The 19,144-nt window shown below is 40.3% G+C and overlaps 2 protein-coding genes across 2 annotated transcripts; one reads left to right on the top strand and one right to left on the bottom strand.

Moving 5' to 3' along the window:
- Positions 1–384: 384 nt before the first annotated feature.
- On the bottom strand, positions 385–4,593 carry rps6 (ribosomal protein S6). The gene is made up of 6 exons (XM_070827934.1): positions 4,534–4,593; positions 3,784–3,915; positions 2,895–3,105; positions 2,169–2,315; positions 1,089–1,246; positions 385–522 (listed from the first exon to the last, which is right to left on the bottom strand). The coding sequence occupies exons 1-6, from the start codon at positions 4,537–4,539 to the stop codon at positions 427–429; spliced, it is 750 nt and encodes a 249-aa protein (XP_070684035.1). The 5' UTR covers positions 4,540–4,593; the 3' UTR covers positions 385–426.
- A 2,165-nt stretch (positions 4,594–6,758) lies between these two features.
- acer2 (alkaline ceramidase 2) lies at positions 6,759–18,556 on the top strand. The gene is made up of 6 exons (XM_070856575.1): positions 6,759–6,909; positions 7,326–7,440; positions 9,656–9,797; positions 10,511–10,648; positions 16,673–16,810; positions 17,436–18,556. The coding sequence occupies exons 1-6, from the start codon at positions 6,796–6,798 to the stop codon at positions 17,620–17,622; spliced, it is 834 nt and encodes a 277-aa protein (XP_070712676.1). The 5' UTR covers positions 6,759–6,795; the 3' UTR covers positions 17,623–18,556.
- Positions 18,557–19,144: the final 588 nt, after the last annotated feature.

The raw sequence follows: 19,144 nt of genomic DNA, 5'->3' as shown, positions 1-19,144 counted from the left end.
AAGTCAAACCCAGAGAAATACAGAAGTGGTAGCAGTGTTATAATCATGCAGTTGATATACAATTAACACCTCCCATGTTAATGACATGTCTATGTGGAAGCATAGGAGCAGTTTTGTAGCTCAGTACCTGTTTTACATGTAACAAGTGCAAAACTTAGTGGTAGTATGACAGTTCAGACAGCACAAATTAGAATTTGCTTCAAAAAGCCCAGTACCACTAAATTCATTGAATTATATACTTCCATTTTCTTGTAGAAACTGAGCAGGCACTTCAGTTCAGACTGAAAGTCTTTACATTCAGTCTGAACTGAAGTGCCTGAACCTGTAGTTATTTCTATGATGTATACACTATTGAAAAAAAATAATGACAAGTACATCACAAGCTAGTTTTTCAGCAAAAACGTGACTTTATTTGACATTGGGATTTCACTTTTGGCTGGACTCTGATTTGGATGTGGATGCCCTCAGAGAAGAAAGGCGGCGCCTCTTGGCAATCTGTTCCTGGCGCTTCTCCTTGGCCTCCTGTTTGCAGGAACAAGTGTGTATCAGTTAAGTGTTTAAACGCATCCAAAAACCACCATTTGCTCTCCCCATACCACACTAACATCATATAGGATTCTTCACAGATCCATACTCATTCCATTCAGTGACCAGTGATACATGCAGTGGTTTACTGTCCAGAAAAAGCTTCAAAAATTAAAAACTGATGATGATTGATATGACCCTCTACTTTGACTTGAATTTGTTAATTTTATTTTTAAATGATAAAAACTGTTGGCAATATGTCTAACTTTCAGGTGACAAAATGTCACCATATTGGTTGAGTAATACTTTTAGATGAGTCATCAAAGTAAAAACCTAAAAAATTGGAATGTATCTTAACTTCAGTACAATAGTTTCATTGCGTAAAATGATTTATCACCACAGTTTAAAAGTTTCCATCAAAATATGGTGCCTTTTTACTACTTAGAAGTGTTTCATGGTCAGCTCACTCATTAGAATAAAATAGAGAATGTTTCTGAGGAGCACTTCAGTTTTTAATGCCCAAGCATTGCAATAAGGGCAGAAAGACAGACACAAGACATTACCTTCATCCTCTTAGCCAGCAGCTTGGCGTACTCAGAGGCCTCCTCCTTATTCTTCTGGGTGCGCTGTTTCTTCAGGGCGATGCGGCGGCGCTTGTGCTGCAGCACACGGGGTGTCACCAGTCTCTGGATCCTGGGTGCCTTAGTTCTGGGCTTCTTGCCTATAGAAGAGAGGAACACAACCATGTAAATAACACTAGCTGTGATGAGAGGGTTGGGCAACTCTGACTACTGAACTACTACAATAATCTGAATAGTTCATAGAGACTATCAGATAGTACATTTGCTTGAAATGCAGATCCCCACAGGTAAGGTGCCACTACTGATTGTTATCAGTACAGGAGACTGGAGGGGAACTAAAGTCTGTTTTTCCCCTGCATTTTTAGCAAACCATTGAAAGCCCAAAGGGAAAAACCTTTGTCCCCACCCACAGTGCTAAACACAAGCTATATTTTGTCACTAATCTATACAGTGTGACACCAACACTGTAAACATGTACTGTGATTATTGGCAGAATGTAGTGAGTTTGGTGGTTTAACACTGGGGCCTCTAAGCAGGAATAGCTATTGTTGGACTGAGTTTGGAATTTTTTTTCCAGCAGTACATGAATGCTGATAAGGCAGAAATATGAAAAGGCTTTTATTTTGGTGCTTTAAAACTGGCCATCTAACACAGATGTTGAACAAATAGACTTACACTAGACAATTTCTAGACTAATTGTATTATATACAGCTCACGGTCCGGACTTTGAGGGTGGCTGATGTACAGCGGTACAAGATACAGATAAGACCAGCAAGAGCAAAATGACACCTGTGTGGGTCTAGGGGTCCTAACTAACATTCAAAAGACAGCAGCACGTCCCATTACTAGTGTCCAGGTTTAAGCCAACTGCATTTCCAGGCAGAGCTTAAACAAGGACTTGCAATATTACAAGCAGTATAATTTCCCCAGTGATTTTACTGTTGTCTTGGGAATTTTGATTTAACTCATATTTCTTTTAACCGACAATCATATCCTACATGCAGCCATCCAAGAGCACTTGAAGGTTTAGGTAAAATTGTGGTAAACAGGCCCTAGTCTTACCTTCTTTAGTCAGGGGTCTCCTCACAACATACTGCCTAACGTCATCCTCCTTGGCCAGGTTGAAGAGCTTGCGGATCTTGCTGGCCCTCTTGGGACCAAGACGGCGAGGGACGGTGCTGTCGGTCAGCCCGGGAATGTCCTTCTCACCTGAGAGTGACCACATTAGGGGGAAATGAGTGAAACGATAGTTGATTTAAGCAAAGTTCACAAACACTGCAACACAACAAAAAAGTTTCAGGGTACAGAGAAACTATTTGAAAATAACACATCTGGCTTCAGTCTGCCATGAAGCCATGCTCAGTCACCACAAACTGAACCAATGTCAAAGTAGTAAACCACGGCTGCATTTTGTCAGATTATGAAAGGTACAACAGCTCTGGGGTCACTGATACTAGTGTGCAAAAGACATTGAGGGAGCAATGCAGTTCAACCATCCACGGATTGTAGGTCTGGTCGCATCTGGTAAGCAGCTCCACAGCGGCTCTGGCAACACGCTGTCCCCCCTTCATGACTACAGACTAATCAAAAAGGGTCTACTGGTGTGCCATGGACATACTTTACAAGCAACTAACAGACATTCCTAAACATGAAGTCTAGTCGTCGTCATGATAAACAAGTCTGTAGTGTGTAGCAGCTGAGAATCAGCTTTTGGTTTACAGTTGAATTCAGTATCTTATCTACCACCTCTATAAAATGGTCCACATGAGCCAAAACACGACAAATTACCTTTCTTGACGATGACCAAGTTGAGAACGCTGAGATTGGCGTCAACGATGCAACCGCGGACAGACTTGCGCTTACGCTCACCAGTCCTGCGGGGGCGGTAGCAGGAGTGGCCCTTGCTGAGCAGCAGGCGCACACGGCCGTGGGTCAGCACACCCTGCTTCATGGGGAAGCCCTGCTTGTCGTTGCCTCCACTGATGCGCACCATGTAACCCTGCAGAAGAGGAGGAAACAAGTTACTTTAATTCTATTCCACATAGGGCACATGATACACAAAGTCTCCAAGAAAAAGGATTGTTTGAATATATGACCTGATTATAGGTTCCCACTCAAATTTATATTTTTTGCTTACAGGTAGAGGATTCTTAGGATTAAGACTGCTGTTGAAAAAAAAATGTGGCAGAAATAAGCAAGGCAGGTGCAGCTGTGGCCCCCAAAGTTAAACAGGTTATCTCTTAATTGTAGGCTTAGTGGTTTCATTTCCAGCTCCTGTCGATATTTCAAAGTGGCCTTGAGCAAGAAACTGAACCCCATTTGCTCCAAATGTGACTATAAATGTTTCCCCTCATGTCTGTGGCAAACCCTGCTTTGGATTTATGATTTAATTTCACTGTGTCTTGAATAACGTTGTATTCTAGTACACACAAGTTAACTGGTAGGTTCATTGAGGGAGCGATGCTGTTACAAAACAGCCATAATAATATTATGGTCTTGTATCTGGTAAGCAGCTCCTCAGTTTCTCTGGCAACACACTGTCCCCCCTTAAAGACTACAGGTCAGTCAGAAAGGGTCTACTGGTGTGCCACATGACGCATGTTACCAGTGCAGCACACTCTGCATCGTGATGTACTGACAAAACATCAGATCCAAAAGCATCAAGTAAGCCCATTACCTTCCACTCATCTCCCAGAGGGTCAGCAGACACCTCAGTGGCCATACGTTTCTCATAGAAGGTGCGCAGCTTCCGCTCATCATCAACTTCAATCAGCTTCTGGCAGCCAGTAGCGGGGAATGAGATGTTCAGCTAAAAAAGGGTGAAAATATCACTGTTAACGCATGTAACTCCAATCTGCTCCATAGATCCTCAAGCAGGTAGATGTAGCAGCTGAAGTTAGCACAGAACAACATGTAACAAGGAGGGGTGATGCAAACCTCTGATACTAGACATGAGGAGGGACAATATCCCTAAATTTACCATATCTGAGCTACTTAAAGCAGAGATAGTCGCCCAGAGGCCTGTTAGCTGCTCTGCCGGCTAGCATTTCATAGCACGCTAACATTAGCCTTCTGGGTATCGCTAGCATTAAAACAACCGCTTCTACTGCCAACATTAAAGGCAGATAACACAAGAAGTTTAAGCAGTTAGTTACTAAAGTTTAAATGCTGTTTAAAGCAGTAAACTGAGACATGAACTCGGTGCACATTTCTCCCAGTGTGCGGCCATGTTTCCACAGCTCACTGTACGAATGGACCGTCAGCGCTGTTTGTTATATTACCATCAAACTTCATCCTCAATGTTAGAGCAATAACTGCTACATCAAACTAATCCGCTTTATAGCTCGGAATCAAGGCTTCAACCTTACAGGAGTATTTCAGAGAAAATAACTTCCCATAGATATTTATAGTTAGGGAAACATTGTACCTTCATTTTGCCAAACCGGCCCTACGACGGTCCGCCACGGAAAAGAGGCCGGATATCCGCTTCGTGGTCTCACATAGGCTCGAGCTGTTATCGCGAGAACTGAGCCGATGATCCTGATCAGACTCAAGCTGAAGGTTATTAAACTAATTTCACATACACGGACACTCACACACACACACACACACACCGAAATAATATAAAATCAACGAAAGAAACATCATTAAACCAATTATCTGATTAGGACACGTGTGTAAAATGTATATTTCGTGTAAAAAGAACCACACATCAAGATTCGTGTTCAAGTGCCTCATAGTTTAAAATGCGTGGGGCCCATTTATTTATTTATTTATTTATTTATGTATTTATTTATGTGATTAATTATTTGTCTGGTTTCGGTTAAAAATACTGAAAATATGAGAGCTTGTGTCAGCTTGAGCCTAAAAACGTGTACAATGTATTTTTCTACAAATCAAAGCAAGATAATAAATTACACTGAATTAACTAATTACTTTTTATATTAATTAATGGTTATGATCATGTGAGCGCGCAGTCTATGACATCAACACGCCGATGGCACTATTGAGTCACTGCGCATGCGTCAGCCAGAGGGTGCCAGAGAGTAGGTAAAGAGCTGAGAGGTAAAGATAGTTACCGTCCCACTCCTGTCAGAGAAAAATCCTCTGTAGGGTTCAAATTTTAAAGTCACCTTGAGTATTTAGCACGTCACGAGGTAAAAGCAACGAAGGTAATAGAACAGATAAACGTATAAATTATAAAAGTGGATAAATACGTAAAATGTGGAATTATACTACAACAGATGTATTTAAAATAGAGGTAATCACAATGAGTTTTCACGTAGACTCCCATTTAATTTAGACTTAAATGCAGTAAAAAAAATTCATTCTAAATCTTGCTTTACATAAATGGAGATGACCATCAGTAACATCAGTATCTTGGATTACACCAACAATTCAAGAAAACTAAATTACATTCAGCTGCTTCAGTCTCAGGGTCCTGGTGTTGTTCATGCTGGCTCACTTTCACGCCTACTGGGACACCTGAATAGAACAGATCCATCGTTAATGTTATTGAAAACACCAGTACTTACTAACATCATTACATTCATCTTTATACAGCATTACTTGAACAAGACACAGAGCTAAAAACAAAAACAACAGAGCTGAACAAGTTGGGTAAAACAAATAAAGAACTTCTATATACATACAAGTTGGTGTATATATATGACCATCAACATGTGACGTCTATATACAAGGCAAGTGTTTCTGTACATTGTAAACGAACACAAATAGTGGGAAAAAAAACCAAAACGAATGATCATGCATGAAGTGGGTGGTTATGTGTAATAAATGCATGCAGCGTTGTATACAGTGTTATAATGTTTGCTTATTCTAACTACCTAATAAACTGTTATCTTAATTTACTGTGAAACAAAGCACAACATGTTATCCACTCAAGGTCTTATAATATTAGCCTGTAAAGTAACTAGTAGCTGCTAAACAACTGGTGTATAAGTAAAAAGTGCAAAAAAAAAATCTTAGAGGTGTAAGGTATCATAAAATGGAAATAAGGTAAGATAGAACTTTATTCTTTTATTCAGAATTTACAGTTGTTATTTCACACCACTGCTTACAAGTAAAATTGTCACAAAGCTACAAGGTGCACTAAAGTGAAAGCAAAAGCAAAAATGTGTTACACATGTGGGGGATAAAAAAAAAAGATGTTTGCGGTGTAATATGGTTTAACCCCTGATACAGAATTGCCCTTTTACATGTTTATTTATCATTTCGTAAATGACGGTTTTGAGTAAATCATCCCTCTCTTGGGTGGCTGTGAAGTTTCAACACAGCAGTAGAGGAGGAAATAAACGTGCCCTCACTTTGACCGTAGCAGGAAGCGAACAGGAGGAAGTCCTCTTGTGACACCGGAACACTCTTTGGCCGCAGAGCAGAGCAGAGCAGCTGTCAGTGCACAGCTCAGAGCGTCACGACGGGCAGGAGGCTTTGTGGACGGTCAGAGGCTTTAAAATGCAGCTCAGCGACGATCCCTGCAGCAAGCCACACTGTCTGATGTGCATTAAGTGTCGGGTCTCAAAAATTAACATCTAGCGTGAGCTCCACGAGCCCCAGAGACAGTGGCTTTCCTCGTCCGGTGTGCTGTTGTTGTTGTTTTTTCGTGTCTCCAAAGCTGACTGCGGAGTGCTGCCTCTCTGTGCACCGTCCAGCCGACAGGACTAGTCCAGACATGAGTAACGTTAATCTGATTTTTTGGGACCAGTTGCAGGCGGGCAGCTCCGAGGTGGACTGGTGCGAAGGGAATTACATGATCTACCCCAGCATCGCTGAGTTTTACAACACGGTCGGTTTGAAGGACTTGCAGCCAACGATGTGTGCTTGTTGTTTGTTTTTTTTTATGTGTTTTGTTTTGCATAATAGTTTTGTTTACAGTCCCAGCTAGACCACAGCTCTCCTGCCTTTGTTATTTCTTTGTATTGCACTGCTTTCTTATACCTTTTAATAACATCAGCCTCAGGTTAGTTATAGCCATCAGTGAGTCACAACTGACTTTGAACAGTTTGGCCGCTTTTCCAGCTTCAGCATCATGATGTTTACTGGTAGCATCAGGTTACAGTTTTTCCTTTTCTTCATTTCCACTGGCTGACAGTTTGTTAAAGGCCAGCGAGGCCTGCACACTGATCAACTTCTGACAAGCGCGATCAGTCCAACTGTGATGTATTTCTTTGCTCATAGCTTTTCTTTGTTTTATCATTTCAGATCAGCAACATTTTGTTTTTTGTTTTGCCGCCCATATTAATGTGCTTGTTCCGCCAATATGCAACACATTTCAACAGTGGGATTTACCTCATATGGATTCTGCTGGTTGTGGTTGGTAAGTTTGCTGGCTGACACGATTGTACACTGTCTTAACTCTCCTTTACTCATCTTTTAAAACCTATATACCTGTATGAAATGAATATATGTGTTGCACTTTTGTGAATGTTGCATGCGTGTATTCATATAAAACAAGCTTTATATCTGCTGCATGTAGTGCATAACCATACAAAGTGAGCAATAGGGCAGTGCGAGACAAAATACTGCTGAAACAATTAGCCAATTAATCAATTAGATAGAAAATTAATTAAGTTTAGTTCACTGGTTCCAGCATCACAAATGTGAATATTTCTTTACTTCTGTGATAGTAAACTAAATATTTTGTGTTCGGACTCTTAGTTGGACAAAACAAGGCGTTAAAAAACAATAGGAAAAGGGATTTTTCACTATTTTTACGACACTAGAAGCCAAAAGAGTGATTAGTTTGTGGAGAAATTAATCTGCAGGTTAATCCATCATCTGTAAATGCAGCCCTAAAATTCACAAACTCTGTCAGTATGTACATAAAGTACACATGCAAAAGGAATTTACAACATATCTGAGTTAAATGTAGGTACTGATTCTTGACAGCCCACATTCGTAAAACTGCTGAAACGACACTGTTCGAATTTTCCTCAGCTGTTGCCTCTGTCATCGTCCTGAGTTACAGCTTTAGGTTATCCTGAATCATTTTGCCCCGTTAGAAAAACACTGTACTATGAGTGGGCTTATTCATTGGTGGGATGAATAAGCCTATTGCTCAGGTTTTATTTGATTTGACACAGCATTAATGGCGCTTCTGTATGTAAATAAAGGCCCAGTCCTGAAGAGATTACAGTGCCTTGTTCCCTCGCTGCTGCTCTGAAAACACTCTGGCTGCAGTGTCAGCAAAGATAACCTGACAGACCTCCCTCTGTCCCTGACAGGTGACCTTATTGCATGACAGAAAACAACTGTAGCTGCTCTATAGGATTTGGATTAACGCCACAGCCGCATGAACTTGAAGAATGGGTCAGATTAAAATGGGCCATTTATTCTCATTATCTAACTTTGAATTGATCTTGTCTTTTCACATCAGATTACGTCTCCTATCAAACCAGATCAGGGATCAAAGTTGGAGGGAAATAAAAGCAGAATCTTTTTTTTTTTTTTCACATATTTCTTGTGTTAGTGTTAGGAAACAAGTGGCTGCCTGGTTTCATCTGTCCTCCGCTGTCTCCGTGGTTGGGACGGCCTTTGACCGGAGCAGACAAACAGCCCTATAGACTCCAGTATGAAAACAGCATTCAGTCGCTTTTCTTTGGTTTTAGCCTCAGCTGTGTGCAGGCTGAGTCATTCATGTATGGCATGACTGCAACATGTACGCAGTGTGACCAGGCAGAGCTGCAGCTCATTCTGCTCATTGAATTAACAGTTTTGTCCGTGAAATTATCATAGAAGATGAAAACAAAATCTCAAAAAATCACACACAGTTGGAACCAACTATTTTGGCTTTTTTTTTGTTGAAAAAATTACAGTCAATTGCTAATTGAAATTGTTAATTCATTCATTCGTGCTGCTTAGCCTTAACAGTCGCAGGCCTCTATGGGTCGCAGGTATTTCAATACCTGCTGATAAATAATTGTTTCAGCTCTATTTCTCTTAGAAAAGTGAATGCGGCCGCTGTACATGACAATATACGAGCATCCTAACTGGTCATCATGATTAGTAACTCATGTCTGAGAGCAGATAAGACGTTGGTTCAAATCTCCTGCAGCGCCTGTTATCATAACAGATAATGCTGTTAAAAGCAGGTCTGCTGGACCGTGATAAGAAACCTGCACTGACTGATCCATCCATTAACAGCGTTTTAAACCTCACGGTAACAGTAACGCCGGTTTCTAACTGTTTGTAATTAACGTATTCACTCCATTGTGCTGTCTTCGAACAGTAGCCATTTCTCAGTATCGGCTCACTGAGATGCTTTTGCTTTTGGCCCAAATCGAGTTACATCATAGGTGATCAGTCACCTATGATAAAAGAGTCAGTCCAGTCCTTCACACTTTGTACTTGTTATCTGTTTGAACTGGTATCATTCAGAGGGGACATTCTCAACTTTCCATGTGTTCTTTGTTGTATTGGTTACTTTTTCCATTGCCAGCTGTACACTGGATAAAAATATAAATCCAGCCTTGTCAATGCGCTGTAAAACGTCGCTGTTTTCTGACAGACATTTGTGTGTTTCTTTCTTTCAGGTATTGGATCGACATATTTTCATGCCACCCTCAGCTTCCTCGGCCAGATGCTGGATGAGCTGGCCATCTTGTGGGTGCTTATGTGTGCCATCGCCATGTGGTTTCCCAAGAGGTACCTGCCCCGGATGTTCAGGAGGGATCGGTATGTTGACCACTGTGACGCTGCATCAGATGAACTGGGTCTATAAACTCACTGGTCCAGGCATGTGGTGTTATAGGCTACATACATGCAGGTTTTCACCTCAGCTTATCACTGCAGAAGCTAATTTACACGCTTTCACCTGATCAGTGAATTCGGCGGAGGGACATATCTCTGCTCTAGCTGAGGGTTTGGAAGCTGTGTGCACACAGAGCCGAAGGTGTCTGACGCAGTAGTGGTTGTGTTACATAAAATAACGGACGCATTATACAAAGAAACCACTTTGATTTTCCCCCCCACATTTTCACATGAACTCACTTTTCTATCTAGTTTTTTCAGGTTGACACACAGTAATAATGTTGAGCAGGCTCATGTGCTGAGCTTATTGTTGCCCACTGTGCTGTCATATGAGGCTGTGTCCACTGCTATGACTCCCTGTTTAATAATAGGCATGTCCAAGATAGCTGACACCAGTAAAAGCTGCATCACATGTCTTTACTTCTCTTTCCATTGTCGCAGAATCATCATAGCTCCTCTTTCACTTCAGGCTGTGGCTTGAAAATATTCCTCCAGTAGCTGAGAGACTCTTGTTTATTATCTGATTGTTGTATTGTTGAGTCATCCCCACATTACCCCTGAATTTCACAATGCCTTTCATAGAACGAAGAATTGCCGCAAATTCTATTATTCTGACTCATCTTTGGTTTTCAATCTAGGTCAAGGTTCAAAGTGGTCATCGGCATCTTGTCAGGAATCACCACTGGGTTGGCCTTTGTTAAACCTGTCGTCAACTCCCTGTCACTGATGACCCTGGGCATCCCCTGCACTGTGCTGCTCATCACTGAGCTGAAGAGGTTAGTGAAAAGGGTTTTTTTATAAGAACAGACGTGAGCGTCCAGCCCTGATCCAGAGCCATTATACCATGTATCACAGTAGCTCCTAATATCTGTTAAGGGATAATTATTACAGATTCACTTGATAGGCTGTTGGCAGTTTTGGGGTGAAGAATTTGAACTAGCCAGACATTTCTTCGTAACTGTAGGTATGACTTTGTTTTGTTTCTATATACATTACTGGAGACATACTTGTGTTTCAGAGTTTGTAATAATCATACAGTTTAGAATCAGTGGTAAATATCCAACTATACCATCTTAACAGCGGTTATTCAGTTATTTAACAGTTAACATTGTTGGCAAAGTAGTAATGTTGGTTTTGCAATGTTATTTTAAATATTTCTAGCTTATACTGTTATTACACATTTAGACATATTCACCATATTCTACTACCTCTTGTACTCTAAACAGCCTCTATATTAGCATGCTAATGTTAGTGACACAGCAGATACACCTGGCAGTCAGTAGGTGTAAATATATCACTGGGCGCCTGAGCAATGAAGCAAGGCGGAGCAGCTGCACCCCCACTTTTAGACCTGGGGGAGCAAACGTGGGTTTTTGCCCCACTACTTTTTGATTAGACAATTTTGCTATTTTTCAACAGCTAGTTTGGATCAAAATTAGTTCTATCTGGCTGTATCATATATAGTACGTGAATAAAAAATTTTTTTTGCCATCCTTACTGAAGCCGTTTTCTCATATGAACTCCGGACAGTTCCCGGAGAATCAGGTCCAGACATCCAGAGTCACCCTTTCACACATGTAGCACACAACCAATAAGTCTATGCACACAGCAGGAGAGTCTGTCAGACTGTAATCACCTACTGAAATACTCTGTCTGGTTTAGCCGAGAGCTGCAGGAGGCAGGACATGATGCTAAAGCACACTGCAGTTGTAATTTTACAAGAAATCAAAGGAAGTCCTCTCTCCCATTAGCGCTGCTTCACAGCGGAGCATTCAGGTCCAGTCAGAATTAACAGCTGCTCTACTGTGGTCCAAACAAAACACCAGAGAACTACGTAAGATACAATAACTAACTACGTTACTGCGCCCTGAATATCTGTGTGGTTGGTTTTCAATCACCGAGCATGAGGAAGTTTGCCTTCATGGATTTCTGGTAGAAAAGTGTATGAGGGGTTAGGATTTGGCTAATATTCTTTAGGGTTTACTTTTTTTTTAGGGTTTAGAGTTACTAGAGTTTATTGTCGGTTAGAAACTGAAATGCACATGATGTTGAATCAGGTCACAAACGCAACCAAAATTTGGTTTTGTGTCGAAATAAGCCCAGATGAGTTTAGTGGCTTTGCAATTTGTCTTGGCTGAAACAGCATTTAATCAGTCACTCACTGCTGAAACTAGTACAGAACATCAGGAAAAACTTGTACTGTATGGTCCAATATAAACTGAGCTTTTTACTGAAAGAGCAGCTCTACTGATCATGATTACAGGTTCTATATTGTAGAAAATGGCATTTTCATGTGGTAATTAAATGAAAATGTTTCTGCCATACCACCCCTTGCGCACCACTAATCATGCACCCCCACTTTTAACTATAACTGGACGGCCATGAATATACCTACAATAATTAAACTGAATTGTACATAAGAATGCAAACTGTAAATCTAGTTATTTTCTAACTAGTCAAAGTTTGAACTTTAGACTAGGCACTTGTGGCTCAGAATTAAATTAGGTCGTCCACTGATCACAGGCTTGGTGGTTCGATCCCCACCTCCTCCTGTCCACCTGTCATAGTGTCCTTGGGCAAGACACTGAACCCCAAATTGCTCCCAATGGCTGGTTTACCCTGCGTGGTAGTTCTCTGCCATCAATTTGTACCTGTGTTGTTGTTGCTATGCACTTTGGATAAAAGTGCTACATAATTTTAAGCAGATATCATTGAGCTGATCTGTGGTTCAATGTTGTCCAGTCAAAGAAATCAGCTAGAATGTTCAGTTGTTAAAAGGACAAAACCGAAATGGTGTCAAGATACAGTTTCTGTAGTCTATAGTGCATTAACATGCCACCTTTGACCTTTTGTACTTACATTGTCTAATGGCATGTTGTCTGTTCCAAGCTAATTATAGGACCTTATGATGTGAAAGAATGTTCCTGAGAACACACAACAAGCCACTCGTGCCCATTTGTACGTGTGTGTGTGTGTGTGTGTTTGTTCCTCTAAAGCTTTCTTCCATCACAGTAATCTGGAGCTGCTCTGTTGTTTCCGTTTCCCACATCCCTCCCTCACCACCGTCAGTCTTGTAACCCTCAGTCATCTATTGTTCAACCTGTTAGTAATTCTTGACATTAAAGCAAATGCCAGCCATCTATCGAGGCTGCCTGTTTTTGTTCTGCTAAGTGGGAGAGAATTCCTGTGGCCCCTGACCGATGGACTTATGCCCTCAGAAACGACAGACTGGTTTGTTGTTGTTTGCTTTTTTAACAGTACGTCTGTTAGATTGTGTCAGGAAAATGACTCATGTGCATGTGAGAGCAAAGTTCGTTTTCATATTGCAAAAAACTGGTGGATACCATCCAAAGACAGCATTATACCAGCTATTTGTCATTTAAAACTTTAATTGAAAGATCAGGCATTTTTCTTGACTCAAGTCCCACTCATTACATAGCTCTTAAAAAAAACACATTTTTGTAGTTGAGGCCATCGTTTCCTGTCTGTAAAAACAACATAGTCCTTGTGAAGTTAAATGCTGAGGTCTTCAAATGTGGTGGTATTGCTAAAAACAAGTCAGATGGAGAAAGAGGCACAAGTGGTCAGGTGAATATTTTGAACGTAAAACATGACATTATGAATGTTTGGTGATTAAGATGCACACATGCATGTCCCTGCATGCATGGCTTGATTCTGGCCAGGGGCCTTTGTTGGATGTTACCTCTTTGCCATTTTCTGTACTGTACTGTGCTAAATAAAAGGAAAACAAAGATGAACGGAAAAATAATTACTCAAACTGTTTATTGCAAACTCCCATCATAGTTTAGAGACCGACTTCCTGGTTAAACTTGATTTACTGTGCAGCTGTGCACAAAGTCATGTGCGAGCTATGCCTTTATACCATTCTGACCAGTGCATGAGGATCTCTCTCCTGTGTTTGTGATAAATATCAGACCTTTTGTCACTGACCCACTGGAGCCTCTTCCTTTCTTTTCCCTTGAGTAAGAGAAGCCTCTCTGCAGCACTTCACCCCTGATAGACAGACTGGCCTTTCCCTCACTTATCTTTGACTCCCAACAGTCAAACTCTCCATCACGCTTGCTAGCGCTCCGTCTCCAAGGAGAAGTCCTGGTTTCATGTCATGTCTCTTATCTTACATGCTTCTGTTTGAGCTGATAGTCACAGTATCCTGTGTGCTGATGGTTTTGTCAGAGTATGTTTGTTAGCAGGAAGGGGTGTTGGCTAACTTATGGCAGTTGTACTGTACATACGTGAAGGCAGTTACTAACTCTGTAGCTGGCTTGGTTACTGTAACTGATACATTGTCATGATTCGCCCCCATGTGAATATAATGGATCGAAACACTTAACAGTATAATACAATATTGATGACAGTTTAATGGCCTATTTCCATTTGGGAAGACGTATCATTGGTCATCTATTTTTGCACTTCCTGTTGCTAATGAGTAGCCTTGACTCCATTTTTTTCTACTCTCCCCCTGGACCAATTATGTAACATAGAGCTACTTTGCTTCATTAATGGTTCATTAATTGACTTACTTCGCTTAAAAGAAATAACGCAATTTTCCTCTAACAGTTGAAAAGTTGAACCCATTAATGTTCAAACACTTCCTTCCTCAATTCAATATTCTCAGAGTTTTTGCTGCTAGAGTCTGATATGACCACTAGTTTATGGTTTGTTACAGTATCACACAGCAATATCTATATATCTACTTGTACTACTGTTGCACTACATTTTAACATCAAAGCTGCGCTAATCAATATTTCCTGTATTAAATTAACAACGGATCAATTGACGACTTGTAATGTGAAAGGGGTCGTTTGCTATGATGAACTCACAGAGAATTGCCACGTGACTCTGCTTTTTCCTCTCAGCTCTATTCAGCATTTTAGCCTCTTTTTAATTCATTGTTCTTCATTCTCATCAGCCTTGTTTCCATCTGCAGCAGCCAGCTGTTTTTAGTGGAAAAGCTCTTAGACTCCCATTGTATGCTACCAGTTCAGCACCAAACAGCAGACAAAGGTAGCAACTAGTGGAGCGCCTAGTGGGCTAAAGAGACAGATATTTCCCTCATGAGGTGGCGGAGATCAAAAGGGAGCTTAGGTGAGAGCAGATGTTGAACTCGTTTTCATCAGGTGGCCAGATATTAATGCTTAGCAACTGTTTGCTGATAGATTAGCAATAATAACTTCACAGGGTGATAATCAGCGAAGGATGTGTTTCAAGCTTGTTACGCTGTCCGCAAGTGATCAAAAGAATCCAATGCAGTTTAAGTGTTTTCCTGTAATTGCCACAGGCAGCCACAGTAGCTGCTGTTCAGCAGGTTACATAAGCTAGCTTTAAAATGCCCTTCCCTTTCCAATGTCACAGAGCCGTCATGGCTGCTCCTTCTTTATAGACTAGCATCCACATATTTCCACATCCTCTGCTGCCAAGTGATGCTTGTTGTTTGTCTTATATTGTGTTGCTTTCTGGAAAGTTTGTTTCTTCCCAACATTCCTGCCTCCTTGGAACAATGGTTAACTCAAATTAAAGGCTTGTAAAATGGCATGACTTCATCAAGTGCTCTGTGTTAAGGGAATGTGACAAACTGTGTCACGGTGACTAAACTGTTGCATTATCAAAACACTTCAGGCAGGCTGCCTTGTCCCTGACTCTGTTTCGGCGCTCAGTGTTCTGCCTCAGCCAGCAGCAGCGTGTCTGGTGTGTCTAGGGAGGACGAGACTAAGAATAGTTTATCAGCAGCGCTCTGGATTAGCACACGTCTCTGTAGGTCAGTGGTGTGTCCTCTAGCAGATGTTTGTGCAGAGAGGTAGACCAGAATTCTTGGTACTTGGGTCACAGAAAGAAAGACAAGATAATCCCCTTATCTAAAGGTAAATGTGCTAACGTACAATTTAACATCCTGCTATGGTCATTTCAGTTGTAAAGATAAAAGCATCCTAACTACAGTGGAAAACACAACCAGTAGAGTCATTAGAAACATCAGAACCACCACTAATAATAATGGATAATAGTAATAATAATAATAATAATGACAACAACAATAATTATTTTCACTGTGGTGGTCAATAAGGTCATGCTGTCATGTATTGTTAGCAATGAAATGGTCATGATCATCAGTGCACAATATGTGATAGAGTTTAAAGCCACTATAATTAATATTTTTATATTAAAGGAGACATAGTGGAGTGTTAAGCATTTGTTTTACATGAGTTATGCACGTTATTGGAGACCAAAGACAGAGCTTAATGGACAATGGTCACTTTACATTTGTCAGGTGGAAACAAACATGGCTCCAAGTGAATGCTAATATTGCTCAGTATCTGCTGGATGTGTAAATAGGCAACTGTTTGCTAACAAGCTCTCCACAGCATTATCACCTTAAAGGTGATAATGCTGTGTTTACAATTAGTTTCCCCTGCCAAGTACTGTGCATAAAATAAATAGATGAATAAAATATCTGAAAAATGGGCAGGTGGAAATAGCAAAATGTTTTGCACAGATGATAAATTAGATGTACATTTAAAGTTAATGTAATTTTTCTGCATAAATTGCTTCTCTCATTCTTTTCACTTTCCCATCAAAGATGAAAAGTTTGCATACACAAGACTAAGCATATTTAAAATGAGGTGGAAAAATACAAAACCAGTGCGCTGTATTTACTGTATGTTCTTGTATGATGATAATGAGGATGGTAATGGTTACATATTAGAATTAACATTACAGGTCAGACGTTATCTGTAGGTTTGTGTGCGTGCTTTCACATTTCTCAGTGCTCTGTTTGTTCATTGCAGGTGTGAAAACCCACGTGTGTTCAAGTTGGGCCTGGTTTCAGGGATCTGGTGGGCACTGGCGCTGCTCTGCTGGATCAGTGACAGGATATTCTGCGAAATGTGGTCATCTGTCAACTTTCCCTACTTACACTGTGCTTGGTAAGCTCAAATACAGCCGTGAAGAGCCACTTTGGACTGTTTTAACCCTTGTATGGTGTTCGGGTTTGTGGACCTGATTTCATCCGTTTTCATGTTCTTTATCAAAAGAAAAATTATACGATTAATAATTTTTTCAAACTCAGATTCATCAATATGAGCCAAGGCCAATGAGTCTGAATTTGAAAAAATAATTAATCGTATCATTTTACTCTTGATTAAAAAAATAAATAAATAAATAAATAAAAACGGGTCCCACAGACCCGAACACCATACAAGGGTTAAGTTTATCATTGATGGTTTAAAAGTGCAATTATTAGTTGTATTGTTATGCAGCAATGCTGCAAAAAGAGTCCTTTTTGGATATAATAACATCATAAAATCCTTAAAATAGTGAAAAGTGAAAATTGATTTGCATTGCAAACTAGTAGAAATACTCTTACTCTGCTGGGAGACTGTTGCTTGTTTTAAGAAAATTAGATTTTAAAAACTCAAATTACAGACAAAGAAGACATATTTCACTGCTGAAGACTGAATGTTAGTATCCTGCACCCGCGGACGCCTGGATATATTTAATGAGCCATTTCTCAGACAGTTTGGTGCATTCAGACTCCTCTTGCTCTTACAGGCACATCCTCATTTGCCTGGCTTCCTACTTGGGTTGCGTTTGTTTCGCCTACTTCGACGTCGCGACTGAGGCACCAGAGCGAGGACCCGTTATCATGTTCTGGCCCAACGAGAAATGGGCCTTCATCGGTGTGCCCTATGTTTCCTTTCTCTGCATCCACAAGAAGTCTGCTATCAAGGTGACTTAGACGCTGCTCTGCTGGTCGAACGCTTCTATTTAGGATGTATCCAGACAACATGGAAACAAGACACGTCTGTGAGTCGGGTTGCTGGTGCTGTCATGACAGGGGTGATGTAGGTGACACACATTGGCCAATCGCGAGGATTTATCTTTTCCTTTTTCTGTTCCTGGTCTAGTTTTCACTACGCCGTGTTTACAACTCAAAGAACAAAGAACAGAAGGTGTCACAAATTAGACTAACATGACACAGGGTGACTTTTTAAATAACACAGTATCTAATCCAAGACACCTTTTACAATGTTCCAAACACCTTCTCAGGCTTTGCACAAGCGATCATGTACGTATTAGTATTATGCATTTCAGGCTTCTTTCAAGAGAAGATTTTGTAGATTTTATAGTAACTCAGAAAACCTCACTATAAAGCATTGTATTGCCTTTATAAACATGAATATAGCATCTCATAGGTGCAGTCTGGCCATGATGAAACCATGTTTAGAAACAATAAATCACTGGATTCATTAACTGTGATTAACGCATCAAGTATTAAAGCTTCCTTTTTGTATTATTCAGCCAATCTTACTATGCTCAATGAATCAACAAGCTGATTCATAAAATGTTACAGAAGTGTTAAAAGAAGATATTTCACACAAAGCCTTATGTGTTTTAAATACATAATGGATTCATTCTCTTCGTCCACTGACATTTTAATTTAAAGCGTCAGAGAACACTACAGACTTCCTTGTATTATGGGTGTGCTATGTTTTACCTCCAGCATGCCACTGTGATTGTTCAAGATGTGTCTAATATATTCCTGTATATATTTTGTTAACTAACAATGTAATATGCAGTTATTTTCCAAGGGAAAAATATATCATTCATGTATTGCTGAATGAATAGGTACACTTTGATATTGGCCAAAACCCAAAGTTAAAAAACAAAAACAGAATGTGAATTCAAGATGTTTTGAAACGTGACTGACTATTCAAGGAAACATTTACATGTTTTGCACAAAATGAAGTGAATGGTTCTCAAAGCCTTTGGCTAAATGCACACTGCGTAGCATTTTAGAACACGATAATTGCGATTCCTTTCTCAAAACCTCATCCGCTAATGTACAGCTTTTAATGCTGATGTTTTCACAGCAGATTTTCTTTCCCACCCAGAACGTCTCGAACTTCTCTTCAGGGTTTATTATTGCAGGCTCAGTATTTCAGACTCTGTGCTAGATATCATCGAAACTGTAAAAACTGTGCAAAAAGCCTTAATCAAACAGGATAATGGACTCAAAAGCAAAATAAGGCGTATTTTGTTTTTGTGTGATGTGTCTGAATCAGTTTGCTCTAAAAGGGGAATGTGGTGCAGTGTAATGATTAAATAACAAGTAGAAATTAGGTTTAGGTAACAGCAGGTGAAGTTATGGGACAGATTGTGGGTTTTTAATTCTGACCTAAAATCTAGTCTATTCGTCAGAGTTCATTTGACAGAAATGAAAATCAATTCTGTGTGTAGAATATAAAAGGGAAGTATGT

The sequence above is a fragment of the Pempheris klunzingeri genome, chromosome 3, assembly GCF_042242105.1.
Source record: "Pempheris klunzingeri isolate RE-2024b chromosome 3, fPemKlu1.hap1, whole genome shotgun sequence".
NCBI lineage: Eukaryota > Metazoa > Chordata > Actinopteri > Acropomatiformes > Pempheridae > Pempheris > Pempheris klunzingeri.
This window is presented reverse-complemented; position numbering and strand designations above follow the sequence as displayed.

What these genes read in the sequence shown, in the direction of transcription:
- rps6 (XM_070827934.1), bottom strand. An exon ending in CTCTGGGAGATGAGTGGAAG is followed by an intron (nt 3,106 to 3,783) that starts GTAATGGGCTTA and finishes CCTCTTCTGCAG; the next exon opens with GGTTACATGGTGCGCATCAG. An exon ending in GAGACCCCTGACTAAAGAAG is followed by an intron (nt 1,247 to 2,168) that starts GTAAGACTAGGG and finishes TCTCTTCTATAG; the next exon opens with GCAAGAAGCCCAGAACTAAG.
- acer2 (XM_070856575.1), top strand. Translation starts at nt 6,796, where the DNA reads ATGAGTAACGTTAATCTGATTTTTTGGGACCAGTTGCAGGCGGGCAGC. An exon ending in CGGATGTTCAGGAGGGATCG is followed by an intron (nt 9,798 to 10,510) that starts GTATGTTGACCA and finishes TTTTCAATCTAG; the next exon opens with GTCAAGGTTCAAAGTGGTCA. An exon ending in CCCTACTTACACTGTGCTTG is followed by an intron (nt 16,811 to 17,435) that starts GTAAGCTCAAAT and finishes TTGCTCTTACAG; the next exon opens with GCACATCCTCATTTGCCTGG.